The 18,216-nt window shown below is 39.2% G+C and overlaps 2 protein-coding genes across 9 annotated transcripts in view; both read right to left on the bottom strand.

The window, feature by feature from the left end:
- Positions 1–18,216, bottom strand: part of ANKRD42 (ankyrin repeat domain 42) — a 73,964-nt gene that overhangs the window by 45,398 nt on the left and 10,350 nt on the right. For 5 of the 8 annotated variants that reach the window (XR_008510952.2, NM_001159783.1, XM_024254705.3 and 2 more), the window contains 3 exon segments: positions 16,300–16,407; positions 12,037–12,156; positions 11,011–11,146 (listed from right to left, as the gene is read on the bottom strand). Coding sequence is in view for 7 of the 8 variants with exons in the window: in XM_024254705.3 (XP_024110473.2) it covers positions 11,011–11,146; positions 12,037–12,156; positions 16,300–16,407 (364 nt within the window). In the remaining variant the exon portion in view is untranslated. 8 annotated transcript variants of the gene reach the window in all.
- LOC129048725 (cyclin-dependent kinases regulatory subunit 1-like) lies at positions 12,187–16,273 on the bottom strand. The gene has a single exon (XM_054524876.2). The coding sequence runs from the start codon at positions 13,053–13,055 to the stop codon at positions 12,816–12,818; it is 240 nt and encodes a 79-aa protein (XP_054380851.1). The 5' UTR covers positions 13,056–16,273; the 3' UTR covers positions 12,187–12,815.

Below are 18,216 nucleotides of genomic sequence, written 5' to 3'. Positions count from 1 at the left end.
CCTACTTTACATTTATCTAAACACATATCCCGATATAATATATATTTTGCTCATTTAATTATCTGTCTCTCCCCTCAGCACCACATGTAGGCAGGACTTTGTCTTTTATTTGCTGTAATATCTCCAGCACCCCCAAATAACTGACACATAGCATGTGCTCAATAAATGTATGTCAAATTAATAAAAATTTTTGAGAGGGTTTCTAGTTCCAAAATGGCCCTGAAGAAGCAAGCTAGTTTCACGCTCTACCAAAGAAAACAAAAACAAATATACAGCACTGAGATTATCACTAGCAATAGCCCAGAATTCAAATACGAGGATGAGACAGGTCCTGGGGCCACAGTCAAGTGGAAAAACTCTGAGCAGATAGTAAGAGAATTGGACTTCCATATCCAAGACATGCCTCCCCCAATTCTGCCCAGCACAAAGCTCATGGAAATTTCCCCCAACTCAGTTTTTATACTGGAAAAAGTGAAATCAAAGTAAACAAGCAGCTTCCCTATCATCTTGGGCTCCCTGGCAGAAGACCTGTCCCTGCCTCAAGCCACAGGAAGCACTGGGATTGCCTGAAGACAAATATATCCCTGAGGACTGCCAGAGACAAAGGGGAGAGGTAGGACTACCATCCTCAGTCCTGGAAACTCTGCTCTGTAACTAAGCCAAAGGAGACAACAAATCAGAGTGGCTGTTCAGCATTACCATACTAAGGTTCTTTCCACAGGGCCCCTGGGCACAAACTGCTAGCAAGCGTTCCCATACTGCTGAGATATCCCATTTGGGACCTCCCCAATTTGGAATGGGCTACACTCTGATGGCTTATTTACTAGAGTCAAGGCAAACCTGAGCATAAGGTTAGGGTCAAAAAGGAGGCAGAGACCTACCTGCAAAAAGAAAGAAAATCAACAAGAAAATTACAAAGAATCTCTATACAAACATACCCCATAAAAACCAAAAGAAGCCAGACAGAGAAGACTGGAAAAACTAATCCCTCAATGCAAAGACATAGATGTACATCCATAAGAAATCATAGCAAACAGGGAAACACAACCTACCCGAACAGAAAAAACAATAAACTACTGACTGACTCTAACAAGATGGCAATATGTGAGTTCTCAAATAATTCAAAATAGCAGTTTTAAGGAAACTTAGTGACCTCAAAGAAACATAGAAAAGTAATTCAGAAATTGATCACAGAAATTTAACAAAAAGATTTTAAATAATTTTTAAAATCAAACAGAAATCTTAAAATTGAGAAACATATTTGCCAAACTAACAAATTCATTAGAGGCTCTCAATAACAGAATGGATCAAGCAGAGGAAAGAATCACTGAGCTCAAAAATAGGCTATTTGAAAATACCCAGTCATAGGAGAAAAAAAAATGGAAAGAAATAAAAATCACCTACGAGAAATAGAAAATTATCTCAAAAGACCAAATCTAAGAATTACTGGTGTTCAAGAGAAAGTGAGCAAGAACAAGTGGTAGAAACCTTATCCAAAGAAATAATAACAGAAAACTTTCCAAAACTTGAGATAAATATAAATATCCAGAAACAGTAAGGTCTCAGAACACCAAACAGATTCAACCCTAGTAAGACCACCCAAGGCATATAATAATCAAACTCTCAAAGGTCAAAGACAAAGGAAGGATCTTAAAAGAAGAAACAATAAAGAAACAAATAACATATAAAGGTACCCCAGTTTGTCTGGCAAAAAAAAACTTCTCAAGAAAAACCACACAGGCTAGGAAAGAACAAGACATTTTCAAAGTGCTGAAAGGAAAAAAACAAAACAAAACAAAACCCTGCCATCCAAGAATCCAGCAAAGCTTCTTCAACTATAAAGAAGACAGAAGGGCTACCCATTCAGGACCCCTTCCACGCTGTGGAAGCTTTGTACTTTCACTCTGCTCAGTAAAGCCTATAGCTTTTTCTATCGGTCTATGACTCACCGCAGTCAGCCACCACACCAATTCTTTGGCATGGCTAGGTAAGAACCTTAGGCATTACATTTTGGCAAGACTGCCAGGAGTGTCCAGGAAAGGCATCTAGATTGTCACATGGTGAGTACAATCGGACCTCTTTCACTTGCTATTCTGTCCTGTCCTTCCTTAGAATTCAGAGGCTAAACCGGGCACCTGTCAGCCACTTAAAGGCAATTAGCACAGCCGCCAGACTAAAGACACAGGTGTCAGGCTGTCTGGAAAAGGGCTCTCTAACAACCCCCGACCCTTCCGGGTTGGGAGCGTTGGTTGGCCTGGAACCAGTTCCAACTCTTTCACTTTCCATGGTCGTCCCGAAGTACACCCAGGAGTGCTCAGCAGACGTCTTAGTCTCCCAGATATCCTGGTTGAGACCATGGTCCCACCAGAGGCTCCCCCTGCATGGGTTACTGAGCGTGAGACAGCCACATCTTCTGACTCCTGCCTCCTGGATGCTAATGTCTGCCAGCTAGACTTCTTTCCTCATCTTGCAAGCAAGGTTATTCCCGCTAGGCAGGATCAAGATTCCCTATTTAGAAGTCTTGAATTCTTGGAGTGGCACCTGGAAGATCCCTGTTCATGGTGCCCTCCAGGGTTTAGGCAAGTGTCACCATTTGATGGCCATTTTGAAGGGCCAGTTCCCTACCATAGTGTAATGTGCCCCACATCAGGACAATTTAAAGACAGGTAATTTTCACGTGGATAGTAGAAGTCTTAGGGCATTTCCTCCATTGCTCCCCAGATAAACTTTCCCCTTCCTTGGGGCCTCTCAAGTACAATCTGTGGTGCATAGGCACGGGTCTTAAAGCCGATGAATTGTTGTTTCAACCATTCAATAATAGGTATTGGAGGGAAGAAAATATAGTCAGTTGGGACACAGGATACTGGTACCGCCTTGAGAGAGGGGCTTACTACTCCTTTGATGGCAAGTGGGGACAGAGGCTAAAGTACAGCAGCTGTTCTCTCGGCCCTGGCCTAGAGGACATCCACCACCCCCTTTAAACTTACTATATGCCTCCTGTCACTAATTCAGAGATTTCTTCTTGAAGGACAGTTTTATGGCCAGGACCACATAAACTGGTCCTTAGCATGCAAGCACCAGTGGTGCCCCCAACCCAGGCCTTGCCACCCTGGAATAGGTAAGACGCATTGGCAGAAGGACCACAATAAATTCAACAGTCCTTGTGCCCCATTTAGTGGTGAACAGGCACACGGCAGGGGCAAGGGAAGTTTCCATCCCGCCGGTAAGCATGGTTAAACTTGGTAGATGGAAAACTCAGGAAAAGCAGCCATGAGCTTTGAATACAATTGGACCTGACCCTTAGGGGATGCCTTTAGGGAAGACGAGTCCCAGGACTAACCAGACGTGCGGACATCCCTGTGTTTAAAATTCCGGATGAGCACCACACCTTCAAAACCAGACACTCCCTTAAGATGTATCCTGAATTACTGGGACAAATTTGACCCTGAAACCTTAAAGAAGAAGCGGCTAATTTTCTTCTGTACCATTGCCTGGCCATAGTATTCCTTACAAAATGGAGAAACTTGGCCCCCTGAGGGAAGTATTAACTGTAACACCCTTCTACAACTAGCTCTTTTCTGTAAACAGGAAGGTAAATGGAGTGAAGTCCCTTATGTACAGGCCTTCTTTGCCCTTCATGACAATACTGCCCTGTACCAAGCCTGCAAGCTTTGCCCAAATGAAAGAGGCCCACAATTACCTCCATACTCAGGGCCTCTTCCCTCAGCCCCACTCTCCTCCCCCACTGACTCTCCTTCATCCAGCCCCACCAAAGTGTTAAAGGTACCCCAGAAAGAGAACATAAACTCTGCAAGCCAGGCACCCAAACTATGTCCCTTACAAACAGTAGGAGGAGAATTTGGGCCCATTCACTTGCATGCCCCCTTCTCATTCTCAGATTTAAAACAAATAAAGGCAGATTTAGGGAAATTCTCGGATGATCCCTATAACTATATAGATGTTTTACAAGGATTAGGGCAGTCCTTTGATCTAGCATGGAAGTACATCATATTGCTCCTTGATCAGACTTTAAGTCCTACTGAAAAGGAGGCAGCTTTAGCAGCAGCCCAGCAATTTGGAGATTTATGGTATCTCAGCCAGGTAAATGATCGAATGACCCTGGAGAAAAAGGAAAAATTCCCCACAGGGCAACAGGCAGTACCCACTGTAGACCCTCATTAGGATACTGACTCAAATCATGGAGATTAGAGCCACAGGCATTTGCTAACTTGCATTTTAGAAGGGTTGAGGAAGACTAGGAAAAACCTATGAACTATGCAATGTTATCCACAATTACACAGCAAGAAAGAGGAAAATCCCTCTGCTTTTCTAGAAAAGCTAAGGGAGGCCCTAAGAAAGCACACCTCCCTAACTCCAGATTCCCTGGAAGGCCAACTTATTCTAAAGGATAAATGTATCACCCAATCAGCAGCTGACATTAGGAGAAAACTCCAAAAGTTGCCTTAGGCCCAGAACAAAATTTGGAGGCATTATTAAACCTGGCAATCTCGGTGTTCTGTAACAGGGACCAAGAGGAACAGGCCAAAAGGGAAAAGTGAGATAAGAAAAAGGCTGCAGCCTTAGTCTTGGCCCTCAGACAGGCAGACCCTGGTGGCTCAGAGGGAACCAAAAGAGGAGCAAGCCAGTTTCCTAGTAGGGCTTGTTATCAGTGTGGTTTGCAAAGATACTTAAAGAAAGACTGTCCAACCAGAAACAAACCGCCTCCTCACCCATGTCCAACATGCCAAGACAATCACTGGAAGGCACACTGCCCCAGAGGACGAAGGCCCTCTGGGCCAGAAGCACCTTATCAGATGATTCAGCAACAGGCCTGAGGGTGGTCAGGGCAAGCGCCAGCTCATGCCATCACCCTGACAGAGCCCCAGATAAGTCTGACCATTGAGGGCCAGGAAGTGGACTTCCTCCTGGACACTGGCATGGCCTTCTCAGTTTCAATCTCCTGCCTCAGATGACTGTCCTCAAAGTCTGTTACTATCCGACGAATCTTAGGACAGCCTGTAACCAGGTATTACTCTCGCCTCCTCAGTTGCAATTAGGAGACTTTGCTCTTTTCACATGCCTTTCTTGTTATGCCCAAAAGTCCCACACCCTTATTAGGGAGGGACATATTAGCCAAAGCTGGGGCTATTATCTACATGAATATAGGGAACAAATTACCAATTTGTTGTCCCCTACTTGAAGAAGGAATCAACTCTGAAGTCTGGGCCTTAGAAGGACAATTCAGAAAGACAAATAATGCCCATCCAATTCAAATCAGGCTAAAAGACCCTACCACTTTTCCTTATCAAAGGCAATATCCCTTAAGGCCTGAAGCTCACAAAAAATTACAAGATATTGTTAGACATTTAAAAGAGGAAAAAGGAGCTTGAACATTCAGTACCCTGGAATATGTTTAACCAATAGATACCTGGGCTCCTCCCCTTTCTAGGCCCTGTGACAGCCATCCTACTATTACTTGCCTTTGGGCCTTGAATTTTTAACCTCCTTGTCAAATTCGTTTTCTCCAGGATCAAGGCCATCAAGCTACAAATGGTCTTACAAATGGAACCTCAAATGAGCTCAACTCACAGCTTCTACCGAGGATCCCCAGATTGACCTGCTGGTCCCCGACTGGCCTAAAAAGTTCCCCTCTGGAGGACATCACAACTGCAGGGCCCCTTCTTCACCCCTAACCAGCAGGAAGTAGCCAGAATGACTGCTGCCCAGTTCCCAACAGCAGTTGGGGTATCCTGTTTTAGAGGGGGGACTCAGAGGAGGGGCCAGCTGGGCTTCCTGGATCAAGTAGGGGCTCAGAAAGCTGTGAAACTCACTCATTTCCTGCATCAGAACTTACTTCGGTCCTGGATGGATAATATTGAAGATACATGCTTAAAATATGCCTAACACCAAAAAAAAAAATAAAGAAGACAGAAAGCCTTTCCCAGACAAACAAAAGCTGAGAGAATTTACAATCACCAGAACCATCTTATAAGAAATGGTAAAGGGACTTCTTCAATCAGGAAGAAGAAACACTAATGTGCAAATGGAAAACATTTGAAGGTATAAAAATCACTGGTCAAGTTAAAAACATGCACAACCCTAGAATACTCCAATAAAGTAACTGTGGTGTGTAATAACTCCAGTATGAAGACTAAAAGACAAATCTAACAACAACAATAATAGCTATAGCAACCTGTTAAGTGATAGGAAATACAAAAATATGTAAGTAGGTGAGGCGCAGTGGCTTACGCCTGTAATCCCAGCACTTTGGGCGGCCGAGGCGGGTGGATCACTTGAGGTCAGGAGTTTGAGACCAGCCTGGCCAACATGGTGAAACCCCATCTCTATGAAAAATACAAAAATTAGCTGGGCATGGGGGTGGGCACCTGTAATCCCTACTTGAGAGGCTAAGGCAGGAAAATCTCTTGAACCCAGGAGGAGAATGTTTCAGTGAGCCAAGATCGCACCACTGCACTCCAGCCTGGGTAACAGAGCAAGACTCCATCTCAAAAAAACAAACAACCAACTCCAAAAATATGTAAATAGAAACAACAAAAAGGCAAAATGTGGGGGAAACAGTTAACATGTAGGACATTTTGCTTTTTCCTTGTTTCTATTCCTTTCTTTGTGACCTAAGGTAAGTTGTCATCTCTTTAAAATAATCTGTTATATCTATAAAATGTAAGACTCATGGTAACTACAATGCAAAAACCTATATTTACTAAAAAATAAAAAGCAAAAAATTAAAACATACTACCAGAGAAAAATCACTTAACCACAAAGAAAGACAAGAAGAAAGGAACATAACAGTTACAAAACAACCAGAAAACAAGCAACAAAATGGCAGCTGTAAGTCTTCACCTACCAATAACAACACTGAATGTACATGGACTTAACTTTCCAATTAAAAGGCACAGAGTATAAAGAAACATGACCCAACTATAGGCTGCCTACAAAAAACCCACTTCATCTATAAAAACACACATAGACTAAAAGTGAAAGATACTCCATGCAACTAGAAGCAAAAAAAAGAACAAGAATAGCTATATTTATATTAAATAAACTATAAGTTAATTCCACTACTGGGTATATATCCACAAGAAAAAAAAATCAATATATCAAAGAGAGAACTGCACTCTCATGTTTATTAACACACTGTTCACAATAGCCAAAATATGGAATCAACCTAAGTGCACATTAATGATGAATGGATAAAGAAAATGTAATGTATATTCACAACGGAATATGATTCACACAAAAATGAATGAAATACTGTCACTGCCACAAGATGGATGGAATTGGAGGTCATTATGTTAAATAAAATAAGTCAAGCACAGAAAGACAAATATTATATGTTTTCATTCATATGTGGGAGCTAAAATATGCTGGTCTCATGAAGACAGAGAGTAGACTGATTGGCAATTACCAAAGGCCAGAAGGGTAGCACGGAGAGAGGAAGAACAGAAGTTGATTAATGGGTATAAATATACAATTCAGTAGAAGAAATAAGATCTAGTGTTTGACAGATCAGTAGGGTGATTATAGTTCACCATAATATATTGCGTATTTCAAAATAATTAGAAAAAAATAATTCAAATGTTCCTAGTAGAAAGAAAAGAAATATTTAAGGGATGGCTACCCCAATTACCTTGATTTGATCTTTATATGTTACATGAATGTATCAAATTATCACATGTACACCAAAAATATGTATATTTATCAATAAAAAATAATTTTATGAGAGCAATTTGAACACAAGCAGTCTAGACCTAAGGCCACATTCTTTCTTAACATCTATATTATTATAAATACTCTACCTGGTTATAAATAAAATAATTATACATGTTTAAAGAAACAATTGGATTTTTTAATGACCAGACAAGACCAACAAAAATGACCAAGTATATTTGATAAAGGACAATACAAAAATAAAACTGACCCCTACCTTGTATTACACACGGAAGAGTCAGGATTGGCAATATAATATGAAAGATAAATATAATATGAAACATAAATAATATATGATAAATATAAATATAATATGAAAGATAAAATTTCATATAAATATGAAAGATAAATAAAATTTCATATAAATATTAAAGATAAATAAAATTTCTGACACATAACATAAAGGAATGTCTTCATGATCATAGAATAGGGAAAGTACAGAAAGGACTAACTACAAAGGAAGAGATTATTAAAATGGACTACATTAAAATTAAAACCTCTGGCCAAGTGCAGTGGCTCACACCTGTAATCCCAGCACTTTGGGAGGCTGAGGTGGCTGGATCACAAGGTCAGGAGTTCAAGACCAGCCTGACCAACATGGTAAAATTCTGTTTCTACTAAAAATACAAAAATTAGCCAGGCGTGGTGGCGCACGCCTGTAATCCCAGCTACTCAGGAGGCTGAGGCAGGAGAATCGCTTGAATCTGGGAGGCAGAGGTTGCAGCAAGCCGAGACTGCACCACTGCACTCCAGCCTGTGTGACAGAGCAAGACTCTATTTCAAAAAAAAAAAAAATTAAAGCCTCATTTATCAAAAAATACCAAAGAATGAAAGAGCAAGCCATAAAGTAGAAAGATTAGAAAGATATTTGCATGAAAAGATATTGGTAATAAACGTAACTGACAAAGGGCTTGTATCTAGAATATATAAAGAACTCCTACGATTCAGTAAGAAAAAGACATACTCTAACAGCTAATAGGCAAAAGATTTGAACTCGTACTTCACAAAAAAAAAAAACCAAATAGCCTTTAAATGTATGAAATGATGTTCGACATCTTTAGTCATCAGGAAAAATGTAAATTTGAAACTGCAATGAGATACATCCATCAGAAAGACTAAAACTAAAAAAAAAAACTAATAATACCATAAGTAATACCATATGTGAAAATGGAGCAATTGAAAGCAGTCTGAAAAAGTGAAGGAAGCCTAACACAAAAGAATTTTTTTTGTTGTTTTTTGATTTTTGGGGTTTTCTTTGCAGTTTTTAGTTTTATTTAAACACAAAACATGCACATGAGCTGTCTATTCATTTTCTTACTGCGCAGCCTGGCATTAGGGTTGGTGTGACTCTGATGGCCAGCTGGGCAGCTCTTTCCACGACGGCTTTGCGGTTCTTGGAGGAAACATCTCAGCACAGTAAGATTTGTTGCACATCAGCAGCACTTCCAGCTCCTTGATGTTGTGGACCAGGAACTCCCGGAAGCCACTGGGCAGCATGTGCTTTGTTTTTTTTGTTGCTCCCACAACCAATGTTGGGCATCAAGATTGGTCCTTGAACCTTCTACGAACCCTGTTGTCAATACCTCTAGGTTTCTGCCAGTTACACTTAATTTTGACATATCAGTCAGTCCGGTGCCGGATGAACTTCTTAGTTCTCTTTTTGATGATCTTGGGCTTCCCAAGGGGTCTGAGGGTGGCCATGATGCTAAGGAGGAGATGGCTGCCACCTCCATAGGCAGCGCGGAGAGAGGGGCTTTTTGTTTTTTGAGACTTCAATTTAAATTTTACTTTAAAAAAAAAAAACTTACAAAACACAAAGTAAAAAGAATGAGAACAAAATAAATTTTCAGATACACAAAAATTGAAAGAGTTCATACCAAAAGACTTCACTAAATGAACACTGAAAGATGAACTTCAGAAAAAAGCAAAATGATCCTGGACAGCAGTGTAAAGATATAGAAAGATGAGGCCATGAAGGTAGGTAGGAGCCAAATTGTGTAAGTTCAGCATGCCAAGCCAAGGAATCAGAGGCTCCACAGGGATCTAAGGAGGTTCTAAATAGCAAAGTGATTTGATCAGGCCTGTTCGTATTATTCTGCCCTTCCCCTTTGTGTGTTTGTTTCTTTAAGGTGTCATTTAAGTATCATTTTCACTCCAATCTCACTGTGATCTATCCTTTAGAATTTCTAGACCACTTTTTAAAGAAAGTGAAGTCTAAGTCTCCACTGGCCACTTTACTGTAGGTTAGACAACTGAAGTAGCAAATTAACCCAAACTAACTAGTATCCTCCATTTATGCAGCAGTGTTTAAAAAATAAAAAAGTTGGGCCAGGCGTGGTGGCTCCTGCCTGCAATCCCAGCACTTTGGGAAGCCAAGGCAGGCAGATCACTTGAGGCCACGAGTTCGAGACCAGCCTAGCCAACATGGTGAAACTCCATCTCTACTAAAAATACAAAAAGTAGCCAGGCATGGTGGCAGGTGCCTGAAACCCAGCTACGAAGGATGCTGAGGCATAAGAATTGCTTGAACTGGAAGGCGGAGGTTGCAGTGAGCTGAGACCATACCACTGCACTCCAGCCTGGGCAACAGAGCAAGACCCTATCTCAAAAAAAATAAAAAATTTAAAAATAAGTAAGATGTCTATGGGGCAGAGAGAGGTGAAGTTAAAAAATAAAAACACTAGATAGCAGATGAAGGAAAGAGCTGGCAGGAAGAGCAAATCTATGTTTAATTTTGCCAATTTCTCTTTTGCTGATATGGTTCCAGAAAAAAATCAATCAAATGAAAGGTACATAAGATGGGAGTGATGTAAGATAAAAAATGTTCATGTCAACATATATACAACTTCGTTTCGTGAGGGACTAACAAAATAATTGGTTTCAATGTCTTTATTTTTTAAGAGATGGGGTCTCACTTTGTTGCCCAGGCTCACTGAAGTGCAGTGGTGCAATCACAGCTCACTGTAGCCTCAAAACCCTGGGCTCCCAAATCCTCAGCCTCCCAAGAAGTTAGACTACAGGCACACACCACAACACTCAGCTTTGTTCTTTCTTTTACCTTTTTTTTTTTTTTTTTTTTGTAGAGAGTGGGTCTCACTATGTTGCCCAAGCTGGTCTCAAACTCCTGGCCTCAAGTGATCCTCCTGCTTCAGCCTCTCAAAGTGCTGAGATTACAGGTGTAAGCCACCACACTCAGCCAACAGTTTAAATTTCTTAAACAAGATCAAACATTTAAAAGTTTACATCAATGAAAAACTAAAATATTTGCTTTACTTAAAATACCTGGAAGGTTTCCATTGTAGTCCACATCTTCTATGCTACAACCCCATTTAACAAGAAGTTGCAAGCAGCCAAGTCGCCCATGAAAAGCTGCATAATGCACAGGTCTCCATTCTCTCTTATCAGTCACACTGGGATCCTAGAGGTAACATTCACAAGGACTTAGTTTCTCCCCATTTTGTAGGGAAAATACTAAGCCTAGCAGCTTAATTCTGTAAATAAGAATTGGAGGCTGTCCTTAATACAAGAAGGCAAACACTTAATATAATAGAAAAATGTACTGCAACCACTAATTTGAATATATGAGCTAATAAACTACTAGTAAAATTTTATAAAACAGGCTTTTCAAAAGAACGAGTCACATAAAATAGTTTTTAAAAACGAACTTAACTAGTCATCTTACCAGTCACAGATTTCTGACCAATAAAATGAAAGGGATAGATTGAATGATCAAATACTATCATTGAGAATATAAACAGAGTTAATAAACAATATTTAATAAGTTTTCACTCTTTCTCAAACGATAGAAACACCAACTCTTACCACAATGTCTTCAATATATGTAGTTCTCTTCTTCTACGTTATTTATTACAACCACTACATAATAAAATTAAATATTGCAATAAACAAAATTTCTGAAGAAATAAATCACTTTCCAAATCAGTATATGAAACAAGAGTTTCAAAACAAACACACAGGTAGACACACAAAAATTCATAAAGATTTACAATCACCTGGTTAAGATTCGTTTGAAGATTCATAATCTAACCAGTTAAACTCTGAACTGGCATGAAGAACCCAAAACCTCTCAAGTACTTTGTAATACTGAATTGCTTTTTGGGGGAGAAGGGAAGATTTGTCTGAATTATTGCTTCTATGTTTAAAGATAGAAAAGATAGACAGAAAAATTAAATTAGTTTCCCAAAGTCATATAAGAGATCTAAAAAGTCAGGAAGAGATAACTAGACTACCAAATGCTATTCCATCTATATTATCATACATTAGCACATATTAACAGGAGTCACTCACCACTCCACTTCGTAGCATTATTTGTAAAGTGAAAGAATGTCCATGAGTTGCAGCAAGATGTAAAGGAGTGCATCCCCGGTCATCCTGGGCTGTCAAATTTGCTCCATTCATTATAAGAGCCTAAAAATAGAGAAATAGGAACGACTTTACATGAGTATAGATGTTAAACCATAAATGCAGATGCAGATTATACAAAGGCAAGCAATTTATTAATCTACAGCTAAATTCTTATGTATGTTCTTACATATGTGCTACAGGCAAATCATAAGAAATTCTTAGCTAATGCTAAGAAAATGGTTTTTTTTTTTAGATTATAAAAACTTCCTCTCTAATCAAGGCTTTTAACATGAACAGATTTCTTGAATAAAATGGAAAGTTTCCAGTACACTGAAACATAAATCCACAAGTCGCCATACATACAACACCCGGCAGGAAAAAACAAAAACAGCAAGTTTACATGATCCCTGTTAACAGCCACAGTCTCAAACTCAGATGCTTCCTCCATCTGCCAAGTGTATTCTGGATACAGATGACATCGTGGCTTCTGGGGTCATATTCAGCTAAGGCTGTGGGTCCACAGAGCACTCATCTGGCTGGGCTATGGTGGTGGTGGCTCTACCCAAGAAGCAAAGCAGTTACCAGCACATTCAAACAGTGTATTGAACATCTTTTAAATATGGAAGTGAGTAACAAGAAGGCAACATAAAATGTTGTCAGAAAGATGTTAGGAAGTAAGGACAGCTGTGTAAAGCTTGAGGCTGAAAAGCAGCTTGCCAGCTTCATTTCTTTGGCTTCTTGGGTAGTGGGCGCCGGAACAGCAAAATGTGAGGTTCTGGTTCATGGATCATATAATGGACCCATCCCTGACTCTGCTGAACGCCAAGATTCCTCCATTCAGATTCAGACATCAAATGGGGTTTACGGACCAGCTTGGCTATGTCCTTGGGCAGCACGACATGTCGATACTCCAACTCCTCGTCGTCGTATTTGTCTGAATAGTAAATTTGTTTGTGCGACATGATGGCTCGGTTTGCTAGCCTGCAGCCCAGCACCGCCAACCTCCAAGCAACTCCCAGCAGCACACGCTCCCACCCACTTTGGCCTCAAGAAAATGTTTTAACGTTGCCTAGAAGACACTTATAATATTGATTTTACATTTTGATTTGAGCATGTATATATAATTTATAAAACACATCTTTCATGAGCACAGATAAATAGCCACTAAGTTAAATTCTTTAATTCTAACCTGATAAAACTAAAATTTAAACTTTGACTAATTCAAAAGCAGAATCCTTTGTTAACAGGGTTTTGGACTCAATAAAAGAATTAATTATTAAAGTGACTAGTTCTAAGCTCCAAATCAAGTTTCTAACTACATCTAAAGAGGCTCCATCTGAATTTACAATTAGCCCAGTTTCTATATATGGGTTATACCATATCCAGAGTAATTGGCTTAAAAGAATTATTAGTCCCAGCCAGGAACGGTTGCTCATGCCTGTAATCCTGGCACTTTGGGAGGCTGAGGTAGAAGGATCACTCGAGCCCAGGAGTTTGAGACTCTTCTATACTTTACCATGCCTGTAATCTTTTTCTCCTGCCCCCTTTTCAACTGCCTGGACCCTCTCTACTTGGATGACCTACAGACACATTAAACTCAACGTATGCCAAATTGAACTCAACATCTTTCTTCCCAATCTTCCTTGCTTTTCAGATTTCCCCTACTCATTTCATCATAATTATCTGTTATTCTGACTCAAAATCTGAATTTTCACTACACTCTGTCAATGCTTGCTTTGCAAGATATCTTGGCTCATTTTCTTTCTTTCCCTCTGCCACCACCTATTTTTACCCTCTCTGGTTAGTGATTACAGCAAAAAATCTCTAACTGATCTTCTTGTCTTTAACTCTTCCTCCATCCTAATAATCCTGGACACATTTTGCTAGAATAATTCCCTGAAATACTGTTTTCATTATTTCATTATTTCATTAATGTCCATGTGGATGTTTATGTGTACGTATAAATATATATACAAACATATACAAACATATTCACACACACACACACACACACAACGTACATAAAAACTCTCTTTTCTCAGCCAGATGCCGTGGCTCATGCCTATAATCCCAGCATTTTGGGAAGCCAAGGCAGGAGAACCACTTGAGCCCAGGAGTTCAAGACCAGCCTAGGCAACATAGGGAGACCCCCCCCACAGACATCTCTACAAAAAAAATTAGCCAGGCGTGGTAATGCATGTTGGTGGTCTCAGCTACTTGGGAGGCTGAGGTGGGAGGATCACTTGGGCCCAGGAGGTTGATGCTGCAGTGAGTCGTAACTAGGGCACTGCACTCCAGCCAGGGTGACAGAGCAAGACCCTGTCTCAAAATACAAAAACAAAAACAAAACCTCTCTTTTCTTTCCAGGTAATCACAGGGTTGAGGAGGGGGAAAAAAAACTCTCTTTCTATACAACTGAATCCAAAATCTTCATTCTATTACTGAGGCACTTAACAAAACTGGTCTATCCAAGCATGGTTCTTAACAGTCCACACCACAAATAATCTATACTCAGTCAAACTAATATAATGGTATATCCCCTGAACACAGCCCAATTTTCCAATTCAGGAGCTTCTTACAGAAGTATACCATAGAGATTAATAGGACAAGTCTAGATTCAAATCCTAGCTCTGTCACTTGCTTAGGCAAGGTACTTAACACTCTGAATTTGTTTTGTAATCTATATAAAAGGGAACTCATAGAACTGTTTGTGTTGGATGAAATGATACATGAGAGACTGACTAACATACAATAAATCTCCAATGAATGACAATCATTATTTTTATTTGCTCCTAACATATTGCCTGCCTCTATAATACTTCCTCATTACTTACCTCTTTAAAATCAACCCACTCTTTTGGGCTTAGCTGATGTTTTATTTCCTCCATTTATGATCCCTCTACCTCCTCCTAAATTACACAATTCTTCTCATCTATATTTTTCATTATAACTTCAATCATAGATTTTGCTTTGTATTGTTTTGTAACTCAATGAGTAGAACTCCTGTCCCTTCAAACAATCTCACACTTCTTCCTGGCAGGAACTGTGATGTACATTGGCTGTGTCCCCCCTCAAATCTCATTTGAATTGTAGTTCCCATAATCTCCACGTGTCATGGGAGGGACACAGTGGGAGGTAATTGAATCATGGGGGTGGTTACCCCATGCTATTCTCATGATAGTGAGTTCTCACGAGATCTGATGGTCTTATAAGAAGCTTTCCCCCTTAGCTCAGCATTTCTCTCTTCCTGCCATCCTGTGAAGAAGGACGTGTTTCCTTCCCCTTTCACCATGATTGTAAGTTTCCTGAGGCCTTCCCAGCCATGTGGAACTGTGAGTCATCTAAACCTTTTTTCTTTATAAATTACCCAGTCTCAGGTATTTCTTCATAGTAGTGTAAGAATGGACTAATACCAACTGTTTGCTTATATGACTCTGTATTCCTCCAAATTCCAGTCTATTTCAAAACACTGAATAAATTAATTACTCTAATAAATTACATCCTACCATATATTAATGTGTCACCCTGGTCAGGCAATACATTAAATACGAAATTTTAGGCATGGCCAAGTGTCTTAGTCTGTTCGGACTACAATAACAAAATATCATAAACTGGGGAGCATGTAAACAACAAAAATTTATTTCTCATAGTTCTGGAGGCTGGAAAGTCCAAGATTAAGGTGGTGGCAGATTCTGTCTGGTGACGGCTCATTCTGCATAGATAGTGCCTTCTCACAGCATCCTCATATGGTGGAAGAGGCTAGAGAGCTAGCTCTCTGAGGTCTCTTGCAAAAGGACATTAATCCCATTTATGAGGGCAAACCCCTCATGACCTAATAACCTCCCAAAAGGCCTCACCTCTTAACACCATCACCTTGGGGTTAAGATTTCAACATATTTATTTTGGAGGACACAAACATTCACACCACAGCAGCAAGCTATAAAGGAGATAATCTGGTCATGACTGTGAGATCTCTCAAAACAACCCAGATAGCCAACTACATCAGAGATAAAAGGAGTTCTGGTCAGATACCATTTGTTTAAGTGGATAGCTGATATCAGAATATCTGAGTTGTGGAATCCAGTAAGTTCTTGTTTAGAACATAAAACTAAATCTATTGAGTCAAATAATTAGAATAATAGCAATAGCCCAACAGAACTATGTTAAAGTAATTGAACTTACTGAAAAAAGTAATGTTATTATTACCTGTACACAAGCATCCTGACCCCTGATTGCAGCTATGTGAGATGCTGTCCAACCTCTCATTGTTACGTGTGTGATATCAGCTCCATGCCAGAGCAGCCAATGAAGACACTAAGAAAATAACCATGTTAACAAGTGATAAAGTGGATGTTTTTAACATTTTTATCTTTTAAATTTGGTCTGTTATCATAAAATAACAGACCGTAGTGAATGAGAGATCCATGTATAAGAAAAACAAAAGCACAAGCACAGTGACATGGCAACCAACATTTGGCCTCACTGCTGGGTAAACAATAGAGACTAGTGGGAACTGTGGTGAAGTGGAGACCATATTTCTTGTCTGTAAGGTGTAGACACTATTCAATTACAGTCAGTGGTTGCTATGAGTGAAATGCTTATCCAATGTTTGTAAATATTCTGTTTGACCAATACCGTGCAGGCCAAAGAAAACAGATCTAAGAGTCAAATTCACTCAAAGGCTGCCAGTTTTCAATCTCAAACATAGATCTTTAAACGGATCCAGAGCTTTTGCATCAGAGCAAACATTGTTATTCTAGTGATTCTAAAAAATAACCGGTTTATTTAAAAAAAATGAGAGAAATCAAATGTATCTTTAAGATTTTTAAAAATTAATCTAAATCTCAATATAATACAGTAGTTAAAGGTCTGTACCACATACGGTGTTACTGTCTTTATATGTTCAAGTTTGTATATGCTACCACCTCTTTCTTTTTAAAAGAATTGATCATATCATTGGGATACACTGTTATAGAAGTCATAATCATATTATTTGTTTAAAAGGCTTATCAAGTAAATATCATTTTCCTGCAGCAGAGACTAATGACAATAAAATATTTAAAAACCTCAATCTCAATAATAATCATAGTAAGTCATTCATTTATTCAACAATATTTATGAAAAGACTATTATGTGCATTGTTCAGGTACTAGAGAATAAAGCCACTGTCAACATTCATGTACTGGTTTTACATTTGTCTTGGGTGAATATGTAGAAGTGAGATTGCTAGGACATAAAATAAGTATATATTTAACTTTATTTTAAAAACTGCCAAACTGTTTTCTAACGTGGCTGTACCTCTCTACATTCCCACCAGCAATGTATGGGAGTTCCAGTTTCTCGATTTCCTTGTAAACACTTTGTATTGTCATTTTTTTGGGTTTTTGTTTTTTCTGCCATTCTTACAGGTATGCACTGACATCTCATTGTGGTCTTAACTTGCATTTGCCTAATAGCTAATGATGTTGAACATCTTTTCATATGTTTAACTGCCATCCATATTTCAGAAAGTGTCAACTGAAGTCTTTTGCCCATTAAAATTTTTTTTCTTACTGCTGAGTTCTGAGAGTTCCTTATATAATCTGGTTACAAGTTCTTAGGTGCATGATTTGCAAAGGTTTTCTTCTCTATTTTCTCTATAAGTTTTATAAGTTTTACATTTATCTACAATCTGTTTTGAGTAAATTTTTGCATATGGTGCCAAGTATTGCTCAAGCTTCATTTCCTTTTTTTTTAATTTTAGATTAGGAGGGTACATGTGCCAAGTTCGTTCGTTTCATGGATATATTGCATGATGCTGAGGCATTTGGGCTTCTATTGAAGCCATCTCCCAAATAGTGACCAGGTTACCAAACAGGTAGTTTTTCAACCCTTGCCTCCTTCCCTATCTACTCTTGGAATCCCCAGTGTCTATTGTTCCCATCTCTTTGTCCATGTGTACCCAATATTTAGGTACCACATATAAGTGAAAATATGTGGTTTTTGGTTTTCTGTTTCTGCATTAATTCACTTAGGATAAAAGGTTCATTTTCTTACATATGAATATGTGTAATTATACCAACATCATTTAATGAAAATATATCTGCTCTCCACTAAATTACATTTGCATCTTTGTTAAAAATC

This window comes from Pongo abelii, chromosome 9, assembly GCF_028885655.2.
Source record: "Pongo abelii isolate AG06213 chromosome 9, NHGRI_mPonAbe1-v2.0_pri, whole genome shotgun sequence".
Taxonomy (NCBI): Eukaryota; Metazoa; Chordata; class Mammalia; order Primates; family Hominidae; genus Pongo; species Pongo abelii.
The sequence above is the reverse complement of the archived record's forward strand: the minus strand, read 5'-3'. Positions and strand labels throughout refer to the sequence as shown.